We start from the raw sequence: 21,313 nt of genomic DNA, 5'->3' as shown, positions 1-21,313 counted from the left end.
CATTTCCTTAAAAGCTGTACTGCCAACATCCACTCTGCATTTAAATTTGGAACAAAATATGGTATGCTTAAATCTAATATTCAGATTTTACCAAAGGACAAACAGAATCACACAGTTGAAACAAAATGGTCATAAGAGGGCTGGATGTGCAGGCTGGTAATGATTAAATTTTGCATGATTGAAGCCAAACTGTTGTACCAGTGCTGCACATGTACTCATGTTCATCCAGCTGTGCAGCTTTGCATTAACTCCACTACAGTATTTCCAGAATGAGGTGATTGAAAGGCAGGAAGTAAGGGCTGATTGCTGCCCACTTTTCACCGTAAATGTGCAGGAAATCTCAGACCACCCAAGACACAACACACAGTGATTATTCCTAATTTTGATCTCCACAAGGAATATCAATTTGCACAGACATTGTGTTTCATGAAATGTCAAATAAACTATAGTGTCCCACCAGGGAAGGAGATTTGTTCAAACATATACAGTACAGACCATATATACAGTAAAAGAAATGCAATGTAATACAATAAAAAACATAAACACACTCAGTAACATGACACATTACCATCATTTTGCTGGTCACATTTCAGCTTGTGACCTTTGTTACAGGTCTCTAACCTTTCAAATCAAATAAAAAGGTGAAAATACACCCAAAAGATAACCTAAAAAATAAATATATAAACAAATCTCTGACCTTGGTATATTTTTATTTATTTGCATGTTTATGTTTTTATATTGATTAGGCTTACAGATAATATTATTAGCACCCCTTTGGCAATTTATGTTGTCATTTGTAAGATGAACATATTTTGTAAATAAGTTACTGCAGCACCATGACATAACCTATACGTAGTGATGGATGGGAAAAAATCGGATAGATTATATATATTGGGTAGTTTAATCTATAACAATAACAATGCATGCCGCATCATAAATTTTGTATGTAAAAAATCTTTTTGAAAAGTTCTATAAAATGCAGTGAAGTTGAGATATAATGTAAAAATAGAAATACTATTAATTACCTCAGATTTGTTATTACCTTAGATGCCACACCCGTTATGAGTAGAGGTGTCCAATAAGTGTACTTATTTAGCCAAATATTGAACATGACATTGGTACACAAAGTTTTATTTTTTTTAAAATACTTTATTTATTCATTTTCAAAACATCCAGGTACATAACAACCCAAACAATGACCCCCTCCTTCCCACCCCCCCACTCCCAAAGCAGGTTATGGAAAAAAAAAAAAAGTTTCGTTTTTACTGATATTTACTGGTGGCTTTAAACTACTCACGCTGTTAACGGTCTTACAAGACTCCTTCAAGGACCCACGGACAGCCCATGCGCAGGAGCAGGAGCCCTGAATCTTCACATCAAGTAGATTCAGAACTTCACAACACCACTTTTTTTTCTGCAACCACAGACAAAGATACTTCATGTCCACACCTTCAGCCTCAGCCCACATCCCGTTTCCACTTCATATCGCTGTTTTGAGTATCTGTTTATAAAAAGTATTCCTGTTCAGCACGCAGCCTGTTACCGTTTATGACCGTTAAACAGCGTGAAGACGGTGGGCTCGAGTGTTTACGTCACAGTGTTCTGGAACGCGAGGCTACGTCTGTCTGTGAGAGTTGATTTTTCCGTGTCAAAGTCGGACTTTTTCGGAAAACTACGAAAATGGACGCAGAAATGTGATTGAAAACTACGGTCCAAAGTTGTTTTTTTGCCATCGCAGAACAAATGGAACAACCAAAGGTACCGAACACATACTTTTCCTCCGTTAAGTTTACTAAACTTCTATCTTAAATCTAAACTTTGGCTAGACTGTCAATGGAAATGTTGTTTAGATGTCTCGTGCATTATCCACTACTCATTTTCCTAACATGTATATCTGATGTCGTTTGCATCTTTTCAAACAGATTTTTTTTAGGCTAGAATTTTAAATAAAGTTAGCAAGTTGTGGCTGCAGCACATGCAACTATAATAACAAGGTAAAAATGTGGTCAGTTATGTTTTGTTTTGTTCTTCAGTTTTCCCAGTTTAACACCACCACAGATAAGCAAAGAAGAAGCTGTTTAACAGAACAATGTTGGCAGTGCCAGCTGTCTCCACAGGAAGAAACAGCTGCTCCCCAAAATGTGCAAACAACCTCAGCCACAGCCAAAAGAGGTGTCTGCCATCTCACTCTGGTGCAGAGTTGAGGCATTCATTGATCAATATTTATTTGTCAAGCCTCTTGCCATCTTAAGATGAAACAAGGTTGATAATCATCTAATCTTATCCTAAGAAGTTGCTTGTGTATTTTAATCTTATAGCATCACCAGTTTGAAGATGCAGGATGAGCTTAAAACAATATTTAAATAGCAATACCCTATTCACACCCTTTCTAAATATTTGATTTGATTTGAATGATTTATTTCAAATATGCAAAACCAATACAATAATAATAATGCATCAACAGGAGTCAGCCCTAGTGACTCCTGCACTGATTAGGCCACCAAGCACTCTATAAAAATGCCACAACATATTTGAAAAGGGGTGGGAAGAAGTAAAAACTTGTTCAATCCCACCCCACTTCTTTAAACAATATTAACAGGTTAGAAATCAAAATCGAAACTCAAACTCAAAACTACCTGTTTCCTTCAGACTAATTTCTCATTTTCATGATATCAATTCTATGTATCAACACTTGCATATCTGTACACCGATACACATAGACACACACAAGCGTACAAACGAACACTTGCATATCTGTACACCATACCAGTACACATAGATGCACACAAACATACCAATACATTTCCTGTATACCCATACACTTATACATAATACTACACATACCCATGTTTCCTACTCACTGACACACTGAAAATGTCAGCCACTCCGACTACCAGCACCACAGCAACTGTGGAGTCAGCCATCGCAGAAGGCCGAGCCACCACAGGTGAGATAAGGTGGTTTGTCTGTGAGCATGTCCACATATATGTGTCACCCATACCATCTCTAGGAGGAGCTGGAGCAAATCGCGTCATGGTTCAGTGAGGAGGGACTTGCTCCTGACTCCCCCAAGGAGGCTCAGCTGTGTTTGCTATGGAGTGCCCTCCAGCGCACTAGAAGCCGTCTGAACAGTGTGACATGGGACCTGGACAGCCAGCGATCACAACACCTCGCAGAGATGGCGGAGGTAATTTATAGCAGCTGAATTATCAGAGACATAAGAAATTGTCAAGAACAGCAAGAATAAGTGAAGGTCTGTGTCGGCTGTGTCTGTCAGGTTCGCAAGTCCTTGGAGCAGATCCGAATCTTTACAGAGCACAAAGATGTTTTGGCTCAGGAGATACAAGATGAAAATGACCATCTCAAGGACCAGCTGCGACGCATAATATCCCTTCAAGGTTGGACATTTTTTCCTGAACACTACCTACATATTACATTGAGGATTTTCAGAATCAGAATCAGCTTTATTGGCCAAGTATGTGTACACGTACAACCCTGGTTCCAGAAAAGCTGGACGCAGTGTGAAACAAATCAAAACAGAATCCTTCATATTCAGAATTCAGTACAGATTATATATATATACAGTACAGGCCAAAAGTTTTGACACACCTTCTCATTCAATGCATTTCCTTTATTTTCATGACTATTGACATTGTAAATTCATCAAAACTATTAATGAACACATGTGGAATTATGTACTTAACAAAAAAGTGTGAAATATCTGAAAACATGTCTTATATTCTAGTAAGCAAAGGGTGGTTACTTTGAGGAATCTAAAATACAAGACATGTTTTCAGTTATTTTACACTTTTTTTTGTTAAGTACATAATTCCATATGTGTTCATTCATAGTTTTGATGCCTTCAGTGAGAATCTACAATGTAAATAGTCATGAAAATAAAGAAAAACGCATTGAATGAGAAGGTGCGTGTCCAAACTTTTGGCCTGTACTGTATATATATATATATATATATATATTTAAATGGAGGGTCAACAGTAATGTTTCCTGCCCGTTTCTTGCAGTTTACTGCTCTTTCTGCGGCCCTGACTGTCCATTGTAGTCTGTTCTGATCTATTTATCTAACAATTTAATTTTTTTAAGTAACACAAGGCTTTTTAGCTGTCCTATCCTGTTGGACAATTGATGGAGATTGAGCCGTTGACCAGATGTAAATTCACCAAACCAACCGTCAAGGCAGGTGACGCGGCAGGACAGAGTCACCAAATGCAGACTAGAGCAAACAGGAACAGCTGAAAAAATACACATTAACAGTCTGGGGAGGAATAAGCATAAATTAGGTTGTATACTGAATGGCTGATGAGGGAAATTGGAAACAGGTGAGCAGGTGACTGGAAAAGGTAAAGTGTGAGGGCAGCTAATGGCAATGCAGAGGGCTGGGGGAGTGGGAATGTGCAGACAAAAAGTTACAACGGGCAAAACAATTGAGGCAGACATCTTAATACCAACCAGTTAGTCTTCATCATTGAAGAACACAAGCCTTATTGGCAAAGCTGGCTTAACCTGACTGCCTTCTAGAGACAAGACCCCAGACACAAGTCCACAGGTTTTACATTTTAATATTTGAATATATCGGAAGTCAGAATCAGAAATACTTTACTCTGCCCCCCAAAAGGGCACTTTACTAGATATACAACAACAATATAAAACACAAATGCAACAAGTCTTCAATAAATAGAAATATGTACAAATAGAAATATGGAAATACATTTGAGGTAAATAGAAATATATTAATCTGACTCAGTCACCACTCTGTTGTGACAGATGCCCAGATAAGCGAGGTGGCAAAGATGCTGTACCAGCAGGGTCTCACAGATCTGATTCACAGCAGCCCCAGTGAGCAGGTGGCCTACCTCCTGGTGGAGAGAGCTTCCTTACTTGAGGCGTGTGAAGATCCCAGCAGTGTGACAGGTGATGGGAACACAGCCAGCCTGCTGGACACAAAGGCCCAGGCACTGAACACCAATGTGCACCAGGTTTGAGGAAGAACCTTTAAGATTTGTACGTAGATGCTGTACATTTCTCTGTGAGCAAAGTACTTACTCTATCATTCTGTGATCTAATGTAATTCCACAGTCTACCCACAAGGGGGCACCACGTCACAGCCAGAGCCCGTGGAAGAGACTCTTTGGACTACACAAAGCTTCACAGAGCAAACATACATTTATTCCTGTATGTCCTTTAATCTGCAGTAATGCTTCTTCACCCCGTACTAACAAACACTTAAAACTGCACTCAGGTCAGTTGAAAAATCAGGGACAATCAGCCACCCTGACTTTATTTTGGATGCACGCTTGGATATGAGGATCTTTTTGCATGTTTCAAACAGCATCCATATTAACTGCAACCTCTTTTTTTTGTTCCAGTGTTTTCAAACTCTGTTACCATCTCAAACTAGGGAACTTTGCATGGTGGAAGGAATGAAATATAACACATCACTGATGTGTCTTTATCCACTGCGATTCCCAAGGTGTCTTGTCTTTTCTTGCATGCATTTCTGAACATTTTCTTGTTGTTTTTTTTATGGGTTTCTTCATAGTAAGGCAATCCCTCTAATCCTGGTCACTTGGTTTGTGCTATTTCCCTCTCTCTTCAGACTGAGGCCAGGCATTTGGCCAGCCAAGCAAGCAGCGTGGAGAGGGAATGTTCCCGTCTGGAGCGGGACCTGGAGGAGGGCTCCCGTCGGCTGGCCATGGCCCACAATGAGATCCGGCGTTTGACTGATGAGCTGGAGTCTGCTCATTTGACCCAAAGAGCTTATGGTGAGTAATACTAATCAACTACTAACAAGCAGATGTCTTATTCTCAGAGATTGTCCAAGATAACACACTAGTCTGCTGTCACCATTATCTCACAGTTTCCTGTATTCTTTTTTTTGTCATTCTGTCAAGGTTGCCACCACTGCTAGAAAAAGAAAACATCACAGACTTTGAACTAAAACTTAAGTTACCATCAACTTCCACTGCTCTGAATTGAAGCGGTAACTCTGCCAGCAACTTTGTGTTTATTCTAATGTCTGTGTTTTTTAGAGCCGGAGCTGCAGGCAGCACAGCAGGAGGTGGAGCAGCTCAGACAGGAAGTACAAAAAGTAAAGAAATATGGTGAGAATTCTTCTTCATGTGTATTCTTCAGACTGTTTCCAAAGAATTTTCATATTTTATTGAGCTTATATATTGGGTATAAAAAGAAGAAAAGATCTGTGCTGCAGCTCAGATTAGATATTGTATACTTCCCTGTCCAGTTCATACAGGCTGGAGATTATTCCAGGACATATCACTGTTATTTTACACACTTGTCTCTTAGCAGGATTGTCCACCCCAAAAAAGAGATGGAGATGCTATATTGACATATTTGCCCTTTTTCTTTAAATATAATTAACTAGGTGGTACTTGACTTGTGGTGCAAAAACCATCTAGATCAGAGGTGTATAACTCAAATTATATTTGGCCCGCGAGGAAATACCAAAATATAATACTACAAATCCCAGAATGCTCTGCTGGTGTTTTGGCTTGAACACAGTAGATCAGTGTGTAGCAAACTGAGCAACAATTAAAGTTGTCTTTATGCACTTTTTCTTGCTAGTCCAAGGCTTGAATGGTTGCACATTCATTGAAGGATATTATTATTAGTCATTTGGTTTATTATTGTTATTTTATTCTTACATGAATTTTTAGCCTGTGGAAAAAGATTACTGTTAAATTTAAATTTAAAGAAGGCCGCATATAAAATAAAGGGACATACGATTTTTATTTAAATTTTATTACTTACTTACTTACTTACTTACTTACTTTATTTAGGAAATGAATGCCATTGATGTGTTTGTTTGTTTTATTTGATATTCGATTTTGCATGTTTGCAATATTAAGTTATATCAAGTTCCGTTTCGTTTGAACTTGTTTAGGTCAATTTTTTCAATAAATATCAATGTTGGCCCACGACTTTGTCCAAGTTTTAAATTTTGGCCCCCTGTGTATTTGAGTTTGACACCCCTGATCTAGATTGATGACTAGCACTACAGGTAAGAGGAAAAATATGTATTTTTGAGTTTGGGGTGAATTGTCCCTTTTAGACAATTTTAGCTTCCACTTCAGTTTACCTGCAGAGGCCAGATGTGTAAATGATGTGCATACCTTACCTACATATAAAATTGTATTTATAAAGGAAGAATGTGTAGTGACAATGTCCACAGGTCTCACATACTTCAGAACAGGCATACGCACAGTTTTATCTGAGATAGCTCATGAGTTGAGAGATGGCTAATGTGCTATTATATTTGGTATATACACTGTAATCAAAGGCACATTTACAAACTTAATTTAAAATGATTTATTATTGGTATTTATTTATTATTTATAAGTGATGAATTTCATGATTTTTATTTACATTTCAGCCATCCTCTCCTTGTTGAAGATCATTTAATTTGATCCTGAATTGTGAAGCACTTTGTAAAGTCAGTTTCAACACGAGTATTGATCATCTATATGACATTTAGTTAATAATTGTGATTGAAAATGTACTGCGATGATGGTTAATAGAAATGTGTGATGAAATAGTGGTACAGACACTGCAAATAGCCACATCCGTGCATAACTACAGTTGTTCTCGTGCTGTTGGAGAACCTCATCGATCGGTTACAATTTGCACTTATCTGCCGTATTTCTCATAGTAGTATTGATAGTATTGATATGCACACTGATGTTTAGGTGTTTCTGCATCCATTTATGGCTACCCGTTGGTGTGGAAATGAAGTTTGTGCATATGCACCAAGTTTCACAATGATTGAAATGTATACAGTTAGAATTTTTAACATGTATTATTTATAATCTGATGAGTGCATGATCTTACCTTCTTTCAAAAGAAATGGTGGAACTGCGTAAGGCCAAAGAGCTGAACGATCGTCTCGACCTTGAGATCAGAACCCTGAGGAACCAGATACGCACCCTGGATGCTGAGAAAGGAACTCTGCAACAGACGGTAAGATACCTGATGTAATAAAGTATTTTATCTGTAAACATCACTTTGAGACAGATATTCATCCCTCATAGTAGGATATTATGGGAAGAATATACATTTCCTGAATTGTTACAGTCCTGTGAGTATTTTAGTTTTTGTTATTTGTGTTAGTGCTGTTACTACATTTCACAGTGCTATAAAAAAGACAACAGTTTAGGCGAAAATAGTTTTAAAATAGTTGTTAAGACAGTTTGACCTTTGACCTGTGACCTTTATATTTTTTTAGATAGGCCCAAAACTAGGTCTAAATGAAAGCTAGCATTGTACACTTTACAATGATACCAAACATGCCCTCATAACATATGAGTAAAGATCTTAAAATGAGCACAAAACAGGATTTGCCCCCTGCGTTTAGAGGCCTATTTATTGCAGGGGGTGTATAACTTTATGTGCTGATAACTGTCATAAAGCTACCACTTTGGATGTGCTATCATACCAAAATATCATCTATGGACATGTACCTTTTCAAAAAACATTACTAGATTTTGCCACCTTGAGTGGTACCAAAAAGTCAAATTTTGGCCTTTGGCCCATGGACGATACCTCCACTCCAATCAACTCTACGAAACATTCCAATCTGGCTTCCGTACCCACCACAGCACCGAAACCACTCTACTAAAAGTGACCAACGACCTCCTACTCGCCTCTGACTCCGGTTCCCTCAACATTCTCCTCCTCCTCGACCTCAGCGACGCTTTTGACACCATCGACCACTCCATCCTCCTCAGTCGTCTGCAATCATGCATTGATATCACTGGCTCAGCACTCTCCTGGTTTAAATCCTACCTCTCTGATAGATTTCACTACATCTCCATCAATAACTGCAAATCCCATATCATCCCTGTCACACATGGTGTCCCCCAAGGCTCGGTGCTTGGTCCCCTCCTATTCATCCTGTACATGCTACCCCTCGGTCACATCATACGCCACCATGGACTACAATTTCATTGCTATGCAGACGATACCCAACTCTACCTCTCCACAAAAACCATCACTCCCGCCACTCTGCTCACCATCACAAACTGCCTCACCGACATAAAAACCTGGATGAACAGCAACTTTCTCAAACTAAACTACAACAAATCAGAAATCATCGTCATTGGCCCCAAATCCCGCCTCCCCTCTTCCCAGGACTTCTCACTGAACATTGATGGACACACAGTCACCCCCTCCCCCTCTGTCCGAAATCTCGGCGTCACCATGGATCCAACTCTCTCCTTCAAAACTCACATCAAGAACATCACCAAAACATCCTTCTTCCACCTCCGCAACATCTCACGTCTTCGCCCTATCCTGTTCTCCTCCGCTGCCGAAACACTAATTCATGCTTTTATAACCTCCAGACTGGACTATTGCAACAGCATTCTCTATGGCCTCCCCTCCACCAACCTTCAAAAACTACAATACGTCCAAAATTCAGCTGCTCGTTTGCTCACCCACTCCCGCTCCAGAGACCGCATCACGCCCATCCTTCAGCACCTTCACTGGCTCCCTATCCAGCACAGAATCCACTTTAAGATCCTGCTCATCACCTACAAAGCCCCCAATAACCTTGCTCCCCCATACCTCACAGATCTGCTCCAACGTCACTCCCCCACCCGCAACCTCAGATCTTCAGACGCCAACCTACTGACCCCCATCACCAGGACCAAGCACCGCACCATTGGCGACAGAGCCTTCTCCACTGCTGCTCCGACCCTCTGGAACTCCCTCCCTACTCACATCCGCAATTCCGACTCCCTCCACGCCTTCAAAAACCAACTCAAAACCGACCTTTTCAAAATAGCTTACAATACCTGAACTCATAATCTCTCATCTCTGTTTAGTTGTTTTCTTCTGTATTTTGTGTTTGTGTGTGTCTAAATAAAGTGTCATGTAAAGCGACTTTGAGTACCTTTTATAAGCGCTATAAAAATTTAATGTATTATTATTATTATTATTATTATTAATGTAATAATATAGAGTTTAATCTAGCATATTACCGGCAATAATAAAACAATTAACTGATAGTGTTTATAGAACATTCACTGTGCTTCACTGGAGACTGGTGTGTATGATGTAGATACATGTATCTATGACCCTTGTAGTGTGTATATATATATATATATATATTATATATATATATATATATATATATAATATATATTATATATATTATATATATATTATAATATATAATATATAATATATATATATATATATTATATATATATATATTATTTCATACCTTGGATTCTGTATATTACTGCTTCATGCTATTTAACTACTGCTTTAGCACTTCTGGTTAGATATTATCTGCATTTTGTTACTTTCTACCTGTGATATGTGCAATGACAATAAAGTTGAATCTAATCTAATCTAGTATTTCAGTCTACCCTATTTAGACAGTAGGCCTTTATGAAAAGGTACATTATACCATGTTGTAAAGCACATTTACAGTCCAGCCTGAACAAAGTGTTGAGTACCACTGTCCTTCTGTGTATGTAGCAATAAGTATGTATATTCCACTATAATGTAATAATATAAAGTTTAATCTAGCACACTACCGGCAATAATAAAACAATTAACTGATAGTGTTTATAGAACATTCACTGTGCTTCACTGGAGACTGGTGTGTATGATGTAGATACATGTATCTATGACCCTTGTAGTGGTGTTCAGTAGACCACACGGCTTTCCTGTTTTGTTAACCGGCAGCTGGTTGTACAAACGACAACTCTATGTCTAACGTAGCTGACCACAAGGTCAGTGCTCTGTTAGAACACTTGTGAAGAAGACACTACTTGAAAATGAAATGTGCATTATAAATGTCAGCTGTGGTCTGAAACAAGCAATTGTATTCTTGTCTTTATTATGATTTTATATCATTTGTTTTATTGTCTTAAGTGTCTTGTGTATGTGTGCCACTGGTAAAGATTTAGAAATTTAAATGTAATCATTACTGCACTGAATAGTTTTTGTTGATTAATTGATTGACAGAAAATTAATCTTTTGCAAAATTCGCTGCTTACAGCTTCTTGCTAGGATTGGTAGCTTTGCTTTTTAAACAATACAGTTAAATTGATATTTTGGGGGTTTGGACTGATGATTCAACAATACTTATTACAGTATTATGCATTTATTATTTATATTTATTTGTTTTATTATATATACTGTCTATGGACAAAACTAAATGTTTGAATATGTCAACCTGTGCTCTGGTAAATTGTTATGGGCATTTTCACTGCTTTCTCATTTGTTGCATACCAAATATTAATTGATTAATGAAGATAATGTCCAGCAGATGTATCTGTAATGAAAAAGAGTTACAGTCCTACTACATACTGTGTGTGTGTGTGTGTGTGTTTGTCTTAGGTGGTGTCTCTGCAGGAGAAGGCGGAGCGGCTGGAGTTGGCTCTGCAGGAGCAGCAGCAGGTCCTCACTGTGCAGGTTCAGGCTAACCGGGCCACCCAGCAGCCTGAAGTATGCCTCACTGTTTAACTTTGAAAACAAATACACGTTAGAAAATACAGAACTTTTATTAACCCATTGAAGCCTGGAAAGCGGATACGTCGTTTTGTAGTATTTGTATAAGCTCTCAAATACTTTTTGAATTTCATTTCTATCTGCTACAGAGGCTGAAAAATCTATTATTTAGTAGAATCGTTGACACTTCTGTTGAATTTCCAGATACACTTCAGGTTTTAGGGGCTTATTTTAAAATCACCCAGAGGTTTTACAGGAAGTTTTAGGCATCAATGGGTTAATCAAATTGAATCTGAATTATCATGTAAATACAGAGTAGATGAACATGAGAAGTTCATTGTTCAGGCTGAAAGCTTTGTGGTAAAGGAGGTGGCAGGGAGTGAGTAATTACATGAATGCAGTGGGTTTACACTCTGATGTCTTTTCTCATGTTGAGGTCTCACATGAATGCAGATTGATGGGAGAACATTTAGATCACTCAGCATTTTGCCAATGTTGAATTCACTGGCTTTTGTTCTTGATGACATTTATAATTTTTTTGTTCAAAATCTCTACTCTCTATCTTTCAATAATTACAACTTTTATTATATTATATATATATACTTACTTATTTATTTATTTATATACATTTATTGTGATATTATAACAGTCCATCATGTGAAAGTTAATCAAAGTAGTAAGTGAAGTTTCACTCATAGTAATCTGAAGATAATTGATTTTATTCCACTAAGCATTGTATATATATTATGAATGTAATTTCATTTATTTTTTTGAATCATATAGTCACTCAGTTTACAGACAAGATAAAGCATATGTTATGGTATGGTTTCTATATTTGGTATAAATACTAATAAAGGGAGTATGATTAGGGGAATTATTAGAGAATATTAGATCATCTTTTAAAGTTTTCAATCATATAAGCACACAAAAAGTGTGTCTGTCAAAAGACAGACACAGTGTCTCTAAGCATGAACGTTTGGCAGCCCGGTCCATCCTGGTACATCTTGTTATGGGTGTTAAGGTGTTAACTCTGATTCAGGAGTTCCCTGGAAATCCCAAAGTATCATATGAGAACAAAACCAGGAAATTAAAGAGCGAGAGTCAAGCCTCACGAGTGAAATACGCACTTTTGTTCTGACCAAATTGTACGAATCTTTATTTTGATATCTTTCATTAAATCCTGCACAAGGCTGTTTTTCCAAAAAACTCTTGTCATCCAGTGTTTATCAAGATTTTCTCCAACAATATAACAAGGCTTGTGGTGGTTCACACAGCAAATGAGGAATTGCTTGCAATCAAAATAGATAAATGATAAATGAAGTGACAGAAAATTATCCTCTTTAAAATCTTCCCACTCAATCTAATCAGCTGCTAAAAACATATGCCGGTTTTTTACAAGGCAACAACACATTATATTGAACGATATGTAATATTTGACTGTGAATGTCTGATAGATGTGGACCCTGGTCATAGACACAGATGCAGTGTACAGTATGGCACATTTAATCATGTGTTTTTATATATTTTCCCAGGTGGAGCGGTTGGAGTCGGCCCTGCAGGAGCTGCAGCAGCAGACTGTGCAGGTTCAGGCCAACCGGGCCAATGAGTTATCTAAAGTAAGTCTCACTACACAGAACCTTAAGCATTACATCTGTCACCAGCCAGGTTTCCATCAAAATGTCTTACACATTTTGGGGAAATCAGCAAATAAGAATGAATGTTTGATTGCTTGTTTCCATCCACTATGGTTACGTGGTTATTTGGAGTTGATCCTCAAGATAAGCAGTAAGTTGCCCCAAGTCTCCAGTTGGAACACCATTATATTATTATATATTGTTAATACTTTTTATATTTCTACATGTCTGAATTGTTAATACTTTTTCTATATTTCTACTTGTTTAAATAGTAAATTGTTAATACCTTTGTATATTTTTTTACTTGTTTAATTGTTAATATATAGTAGTTTATAGTGCTTGTTTACTATTTATTGTTATTTTTATTGAAACTCCTCTCTATCTTGCAATCCACTTTGCTGCTGTAATGCTTGAAATTTCCCCATTGTGGGACTAATAAAGGAAAATCTTATCTTATTATTGCAGAAGAAGAGGGCACAGTAAGACCACATAGTAAAACGAGAGAACCCTTCAAACCAAACAGTTAAAAACATTTTTTGTGATTGTACAGGTGCTGGTCATATAATTAGAATATCATGAAAATGTTGATTTATTTCAGTAATTCTATTCAAAAAGTAAAACCTGTATAATGTATGCATTCATTCCACACAGACTGTTATATTTCAAGTGTTTATTTCTTTTAATTTTGATTATTATAACTGACAAATAATGAAAATCCCAAATTCAGTATCTCAGAAAATTAGAATATTGTGAAAAGGTTCAATATTGAAGACCCCTGGTGCCACACTCTAATCAGAAAATTAACTCAAAACACCTGCAAAGGCCTTTAAATGATCTCTCAGTCTAGTTCTGTAGGCTACACAATCATGGGGAAGACTGCTGACTTGACAGAAATAAACACTTGAAATATATCAGTCTGTGTGGAATGAATGTATACATTATACAAGTTTCACTTTTTGAATGGAATTACTGAAATAAATCAACTTTTTCATGATATTCTAATTATATGACCAGCACCTGTATGTATGAAAGATGGATTATTTGCACATAACAAATTATCACCTGATGGAAGCTTTGGTGCCTCTTTTGTCAGCAAATGTAAAAATCCTGATCAGTCAAACCTCAAAGGTGCATTATGAATATGGAGCCTGTGCTGAGACAGACATTTGGTAACTCCATAGATCTGCATTATGTCTCAGGTGATATCTCTGCAGAGGGAGGTGCAGCGGCTGGAGGCGGCCCTGCAGGAGCAGCAGCAGCAGGCTGAGCAGCACCTCCTCAATGTGCAGCTTCAGGCCAACCAGGTTCATGAGTTAGCTGAGGTGAGTCTTACTGCCTCATAAATACCTGAGCATCACATGAGAAGATTACACCTGCTTTTCCTGCTATCACAAGATCAAACAGAGCACACCTGTATTTTATGTGAAACAGCACAAGGTTCAACTCAGTTCACACAAATCTTCATGTGCATGGATCCAACCTGAACAGAAAGTGTTGAACAACTGTTACTCGTGAAATAAAACTGATGTGTGATGTTGATCTTGTTGTGTTTCCAGTCTCAGGCAAATGAATTGAGTCAGAGCAATGTGATCTGCAGAGATTTACAAAATAAGCTCAGCGCTCAATCGAGATGCATTTTGGAGAAGGAGTCAGAAGTAAGTAATTCAAAATATGAATAATACTAATAATACAAAATCATATGTACCAATACATGTGCAGGTTGTTCTGTCATGTTCCGTGCTCCAGTTTGTGTTGCTGCAGTTCGCTGCTGTCTGTCTTTTGTATTTTTACTGTTTTATTTAATTGTAATTTTGTATATATTGTCCACTTTAATTTAGTGTGCTACAGACTTTTTGTGCCCTTAATAAAATCATTATCATTATAACATTTATTATTATTATTATTATTATTATTATTACTATTATTATTAATAATAATAATAATAATAATACAAAATATTGAGAGGTTTCAGACAAGTACACAAAAACAATCAAAGGAAGGATTAGTATTAGCATTAGTCAAATGTATTTTTTTTTAAATCATTATTTTTTAAAGTTTACTAGTTCTTGTCATTATAATTTGTTCTAATGGTCATGTATTTCTTTTTAGCTTTCTCTTTATTTGCCCTCCACCACCGCCAATACCACACACACACACACACACACACACACACACATTTCTTTGTAGGAATTTTTCCTACAGTACAACTAGAATGTTCTTTGTTTCCCAGTGCATGAATTCAAAACCTTTTCCTATCCTTTCAGATACATTTACTCAAGCAGCAAATGGATGCTTCCAATGATGACCTGGATAAACTTATAGCATCCATCTGCACCAAAGAAAACAACATTCAGGATCAAAAGTAGGATTTTTCCCTCCGTACAGCATCCAGCAGCTACTTAATCTCCATGCCAACTCGCAGTGGGCCTCATGCAAAAACCAACTGTATGAAAAGATTCATTCTGAAGTGGCTCGTACAAAAGATTTAGGAGAACCTGCTGCATTCACCAATTTAGTCATATTTCGACTTCACTCTTATGCACAGAAGTTGCCCGACCTGTTGTAGGACATATGTGCAGTTTTTCAGTAATGGATTGTATATTTCCTTACTATGTGGTGATTTTGAGATGAAAATCCCATATAAATGATGTATTCTCAAGTAAGAGAAAGTTATTTCTTGCATGAGTCCTATTGTTGCATTGAAATATAAGTCATGAAGGTTTCTGTGTGTTTGAAGGAAGCAGCATTGTGAAAACGGTCACCGTCAAGTCAAAGATGAAGAGCTGCCGACACAGAACGAGGAGAACACACTGCACAAGGTCATTTCTGATGTTTGAAAGCACTGGACTGTATCCAATTAATTTTTGACTGTGAAACATTATTTAAAGGCAGGAAGTATTAAAAGCTGATAAGCCAAAGCAGTAAATTGGTTTGAATGGCACATCTTACGCTGCGTTATGTACTACATGTAAGGGAACTGGTCATTTTCATCTGATGTCTGTACTTTGGACCACAGGTGTTTCCTGATTATCAAGAATCAGTCAATACTCTGCTGGCAACGCAGGAAGAGTGTGAGATGCTCAAGAAGGAGATCTGTGAAACCCTCAAATGCCTCGACAAAGAGCGAAGGTAATGATGTTGCCTTCAGCTGAAAAATTTGAGAGAAACTACTCCATAAAGCTTGATAAAAATATATATTTTTTTTATCTTGGCTAATTAGATTTGTTTGTATGAACCCTGTAGAAGACACTGAAAACTCTTGACAGCATATGACAACGTCCCTTCATAGTACAATCATATCTATAATACCACAACTAATAATAATAATAATAAGAGGCTTTGTAATTAATTAATTGAAATTAATCACATATAAATATTTGACCTGAGAACAGTGAGAAGTAGTTTTTTCACATGGATTTTTAGTATACCATTGAATAATGATTGAATACATAAGCTCAAGCAACAAAAATATTGTATTTTTATTTTTGTTCAAGTCCAACAGACCAGTGCAATTTTTGCCATTAAGTGTAGCAATAGCATATTTAGAAATATAGTACATTTCATAAATCCAGGTAGCCTATAGGTAGGTAGACCTTCTGTAAACTAGAATACTTTGTTTTATTAAGTAAAACACAATCCACGCTAGCTACCACACTAGCCGCTAGCTGCTATATGTTTAGCATTGAGGTGATACTTGAGGCTGGAGTCGTGCGGTGATATGTGAAATCCTTGTTGCCTAGCAACACAACCATGCTCTTATCGACGCTTCCATCCGTTGGTTTTTAGTAACTAAATGTCCCATCATCCACGGGGCCAACCAAAGGTCTCATCAGCTTCTTCCTTCATGTTCACTGTGGTTTGTTGTTGTCCCAAACACCCGGTAACCAGTTCAGACTTTATGTGGACTTGGTGAAGGGATGCGGGCACAACACCTCCCAATACCTCTAACAGAACTTCTCCCGCAGGCAGACTTAGGACTCCACGGCAACACTCTAGAGAGGATGAAAGACTGAGAACAGCCAGAATCACGTAGCACCGTGACGGGGCGCTGGTCCTCAGCTCTTCCTGTCAAAGACACAAATGCAGTAGAGATGAAAAGTTCAAAACAGGCGTTAGGCTTGATGATGTGTGACTTTGGTCTTTGTTCTCCTTACAGTAAATACCACGAAATGAAGGAGAAGCACAAGGTGAAACTGTGCCGGGCCAAACAGAAATGTGGTGATGAAACCACATGGCGTGATGAGAAGATAAAGCATCTAGAGCGAGAACTGTCTTTGTGTTCCCATTCAGTGGCAAAGGTAAATATGCAGCTGTGTCCTACTTTACACCACAGAAACCAATGAGGTGGGCCGACTGTTTCAGGAACATGTTCTCATGTTTGTGTTTTTATTGGCTATTTTTGAAAGCATCTGGTTTAAAATTTAAATTGTCATGATTTTTTTTTTATTATTTTGGGATGTTTTTTTTTTTAATTCACATGATATATTTCAATATCAATATTGTGTTAATATAGTACAGGGGTAGGCAACCTGCTGCTCCAGAGCCATATGTGGCTCTTCAGGCCATCTGCAGTAGCAATAGCTTTGCTCATAGCCTGTGGCTAGCCTGTGGTTATGAGCAAAACATTTATACCGGTTCATACGGTTATTTGTTTCTGTTTTAATTTTTATTTAACATTGGTGTAGACCCGAAGCAATTTATATCCTTCGATCGTAAAAATGTGCAGCTTATTAACAGCATTAAAACATTTTTTTTAAACTTTTTGCTCAACTTAAATGTGCATCATAGCTTACAAAAGTCTACTGCACGGCACCTTAACCTCTAAATTTTACCAACTTCAAGTCTGGTTTTAATTTGCACTTTGGTTCTCACTGCTTTCTGACAAAATCATATTGATAAATGCTCATTATGACCTATTAGTAAAGCTGGTAGGCTAGTTTAGACTCAGTAGGCTGTTTTATCCTCATCTTAAGGCTTGAAATAAGGTTTTGTGTGTCTATTCCGACATTTTTTCCCTTTTTTCGTGCAGCAGCGGCTCTTTTGCCCATAAAGGTGGCCGACCCCTGATATAGCAGAAGATTGCTCTGGTAAAAAAGATGACAGATTTTTCCTCTGCAGCGACAGTATGTTGTTGCATTGACGCCTACAACCGTCGTGTTAAACTGTGGTAAAGGTGAAAGTTCTCAGGAGACACAGTCATAATGCAATTCATGTGTTTACTCACTCTGTAGTACGGAAGAAAAAATGTTTTCATGTGTGACCCTAAGCCTCTTCTGTACTATACTATACTTTTTTTTTTCTTCAAATAAATTTGATTATATACATTTGGATGATTAAAGTATTTGTTTTATTTCATTTTATTCATTTTTGTTCTTCAGGAAAAAGAGCTTACTCTAAGTATTACCCAGGAAAATGAGAAACTTCTTGTTGAGAGGAGAAGGCTTCTACAGCAGTTAAATGAAGAGGAGCACAACAAGAAAGACAGTAATCTCACAGCTTCTTTGTCCAAATGCAGGTACTGAACTTAACCTGCATGAGATTCCACACATTATGTTCAAAGGAAAACTGCAGATTTAGCTCATGTGTGTTTCCTGTCTTGATCTCAAGGGTCGACTTTCTAGAGATGGAAAACAAGAAACTAAGAAACAAAATACTCAACATGTCCAATCAGCTGGCTGTCCTGGAGCGCAGCCTGCAGAACATGCAGTCACTCCACTTTGCTGAGGTACGAAGGACAGTCAAGTCTCTTTCATCTACTACTTTAGACCAGCTATTCTCAACCTTGGGGTCAGGACCCCAATTTGGGGTCGCAAGATGATTTCTGGGGGTCGCCAAATCATTTTGGAAGTCAGCTCTGTCTTTCACTTAATGTCTTTTATTGGTCATTGTGGGTTTTTTTTGTAATTTTGTGTCTTTTTTGGTCATTCTGTGTCTTTTTTTGGTCATTTTGTGTGTTTTTTTGGTCATTTTGTGTCCTTTTATGTCATTTTGTGTCTTTTTTTGATCATTTTGTGGTCAATTTGTGTCTTTTTTGGTCATTTTGTTTCTTTTTTGGGGCATTTTGTGTCTTTTTTGGTAATTTGGTTTCTTTTTTGGGTCATTTTGTGTCTTTTTTGGTCAATTTGTGTCTTTTCTTTGGTCATTTTGTGTCTTTTTTTGGTCATTTTGTGTCTTTTTTTGGTCATTTTGTGTCTTTTTTGGTCAATTTGTGTCTTTTCTTTGGTCATTTTGTGTCTTTTTTTGGTCATTTTGTGTCTTTTCTGCTCTGTCTTTTTTGCTCAATTTGTGTCTTTTTTGGTCATTTTGTTTCCTCTTTTTGGTCATTTTGTTTCTTTTTTGGGTGATCTGAACTGTGCGTGTGAAATTGTGTTCAGTGAGCGGGGGTCGCGGACAACATGCATGTTGAATTGGGGGTCGCGACTCAAAAAGGTTGAGAACTACTGCTTTAGACCAACTCCTTCCTAATAAAATACAGACTGACACATGTTGTTCTATTAGAGAAAGACTGATTTTTTTTCCAAATGATATATTAATCCTTCATATTTTATGTTTTGTTTTATTAGGAGCTGAAGAAAACATCTAATCTTCTGCAGGTTTTTAAATCCCTCCCTGTTCAAACTTCAAGGTAAATCTGACCCTGTTTCAGAATTGAAGCGAGACCTGTTTGGTTGCTAAATGAAACATCATTCTGTCACCTTTGATTGCGTCCCTAGTGTGAAGATGGCTGAGTCGTCTGAAATTGAGGGTTTACTGGACGACAGTCAGACAGACGTGACCTCCTCCCCTCACTGTTTCATCTCTCGGTCAGCAGAGATGGGCTACCTGAATCTGATCTCGGCTCAGAAACACTCGACTCCCTTGGCTGCCTTCAGCCGCTCAGACAGTACGTGCTCCTGAGATTTTTGTTATCTGTCTGCAAAATGAATACACTGTGTAAAAAAATGTTTTATTTGTAAGTAAATTAATCAACAAAATTCCTGTTCTCTGGCTTTCTCTTGTTCATACTGAACACAACAAAAATGGAAAAGAATTAAGAAATTTTAGGAAAAAACTGCTGTTGATAATACATTTTTTAATGGTTCCAAATCCAGACGTGAAATGTGTCTAAATGTCTAATAACCTAGCCTGACCTATATGTGTATAATGCTTGAATTTTCCGCTCAGTAGATGAATAAAAAAACCTACACCCACCCGTCACACTTCAGATACATTCACACTCCATCATGACGTTTGTTTTCACATCTTTTAGTTTCTTCCTTTGCACGAAAGTTTGGTACCATATCCTGTGGCTAAAACCACAGTGTCAAATCTAAACCGGAAATAGGAGCTACAGCTTTGCAGCTCTATATAATATGTACTTTAATCAAGAAAGTAGCTGCTTGGCTGCACATGTGGCCAGTTGGCCCCTCGGTCTCTTTAAAAAAATGTTTAAAATATAATGTATCAAATTTGAGGCACATATTTACAAGAACAAAGGTTTAACAGTTTGTACCTCAAATGTTTAACTTATGTTTAATTTATGTATTGTTAACTATTGTATCAAGTTAAGCTTTTTTTAAAACCCATCTTTTAAGTTGTTTTTATTTAAATTAAATATAGAAAAAAGAAAAGAAAAAAATGAACGTCACTTGCTAAAATTAACTGAAGAAAGTATCTGAAGAGGACTGTCAATGTGATTTTTTTTTTTTTAAATGTAATTGTTAGATTATAAAAAAGAAGCAGAACAATTAAAAGAGACTTGAACATCTAAGTTAAAAGCTAATTGTACTATTAAATAAAATAAAAAGACTATTAAAGGCATTTTTACAGACGTGAAATGTGTCTAAATGTCTAATAACCTAGCCTGAACTATACGTATATAATGCTTGAATTTTCCGCTCAGTAGATGAATAAAAAAACCTACACACAACTGTCACACTTCAGATATATATCACACTTAATATATTAGATATATTCACACTCCATCATGATGTTTGTTTTCACATCTTTTGGTTCCTTCCTTTGCAAGAAAGTTTGGCTAAAACCACAGTGTTAAATCTAAACCGGAAATACGAGCTACAGCTTTGCAGCTCTAAATAATATGATATAATGATAATATGTACTTTAATCAAGAAAGTAGCTGCTTGGCTGAACATGTGGCCAGTTGGCCCCTCAGTCTGTTTAAAAAGATGTTTAAAATATAA

General features: G+C 37.2%; 1 protein-coding gene across 1 annotated transcript; it reads left to right on the top strand.

The window, feature by feature from the left end:
• Positions 1-1,456: 1,456 nt before the first annotated feature.
• si:dkey-264d12.5 (coiled-coil domain-containing protein 30) lies at positions 1,457-20,601 on the top strand. Its single transcript, XM_059329081.1, has 19 exons — positions 1,457-1,758; positions 3,011-3,187; positions 3,278-3,398; positions 4,783-4,994; positions 5,095-5,190; positions 5,615-5,780; positions 6,048-6,119; positions 7,877-7,992; positions 11,386-11,493; positions 14,330-14,452; positions 14,687-14,785; positions 15,395-15,492; positions 15,868-15,949; positions 16,147-16,259; positions 17,287-17,428; positions 18,509-18,645; positions 18,738-18,855; positions 19,694-19,755; positions 19,844-20,601. The coding sequence occupies exons 1-19, from the start codon at positions 1,744-1,746 to the stop codon at positions 20,025-20,027; spliced, it is 2,241 nt and encodes a 746-aa protein (XP_059185064.1). The 5' UTR covers positions 1,457-1,743; the 3' UTR covers positions 20,028-20,601.
• Positions 20,602-21,313: the final 712 nt, after the last annotated feature.

This window comes from Centropristis striata, chromosome 3 (genome assembly GCF_030273125.1).
Source record: "Centropristis striata isolate RG_2023a ecotype Rhode Island chromosome 3, C.striata_1.0, whole genome shotgun sequence".
NCBI classification, from domain to species: domain Eukaryota; kingdom Metazoa; phylum Chordata; class Actinopteri; order Perciformes; family Serranidae; genus Centropristis; species Centropristis striata.
The sequence above is the reverse complement of the archived record's forward strand: the minus strand, read 5'-3'. Positions and strand labels throughout refer to the sequence as shown.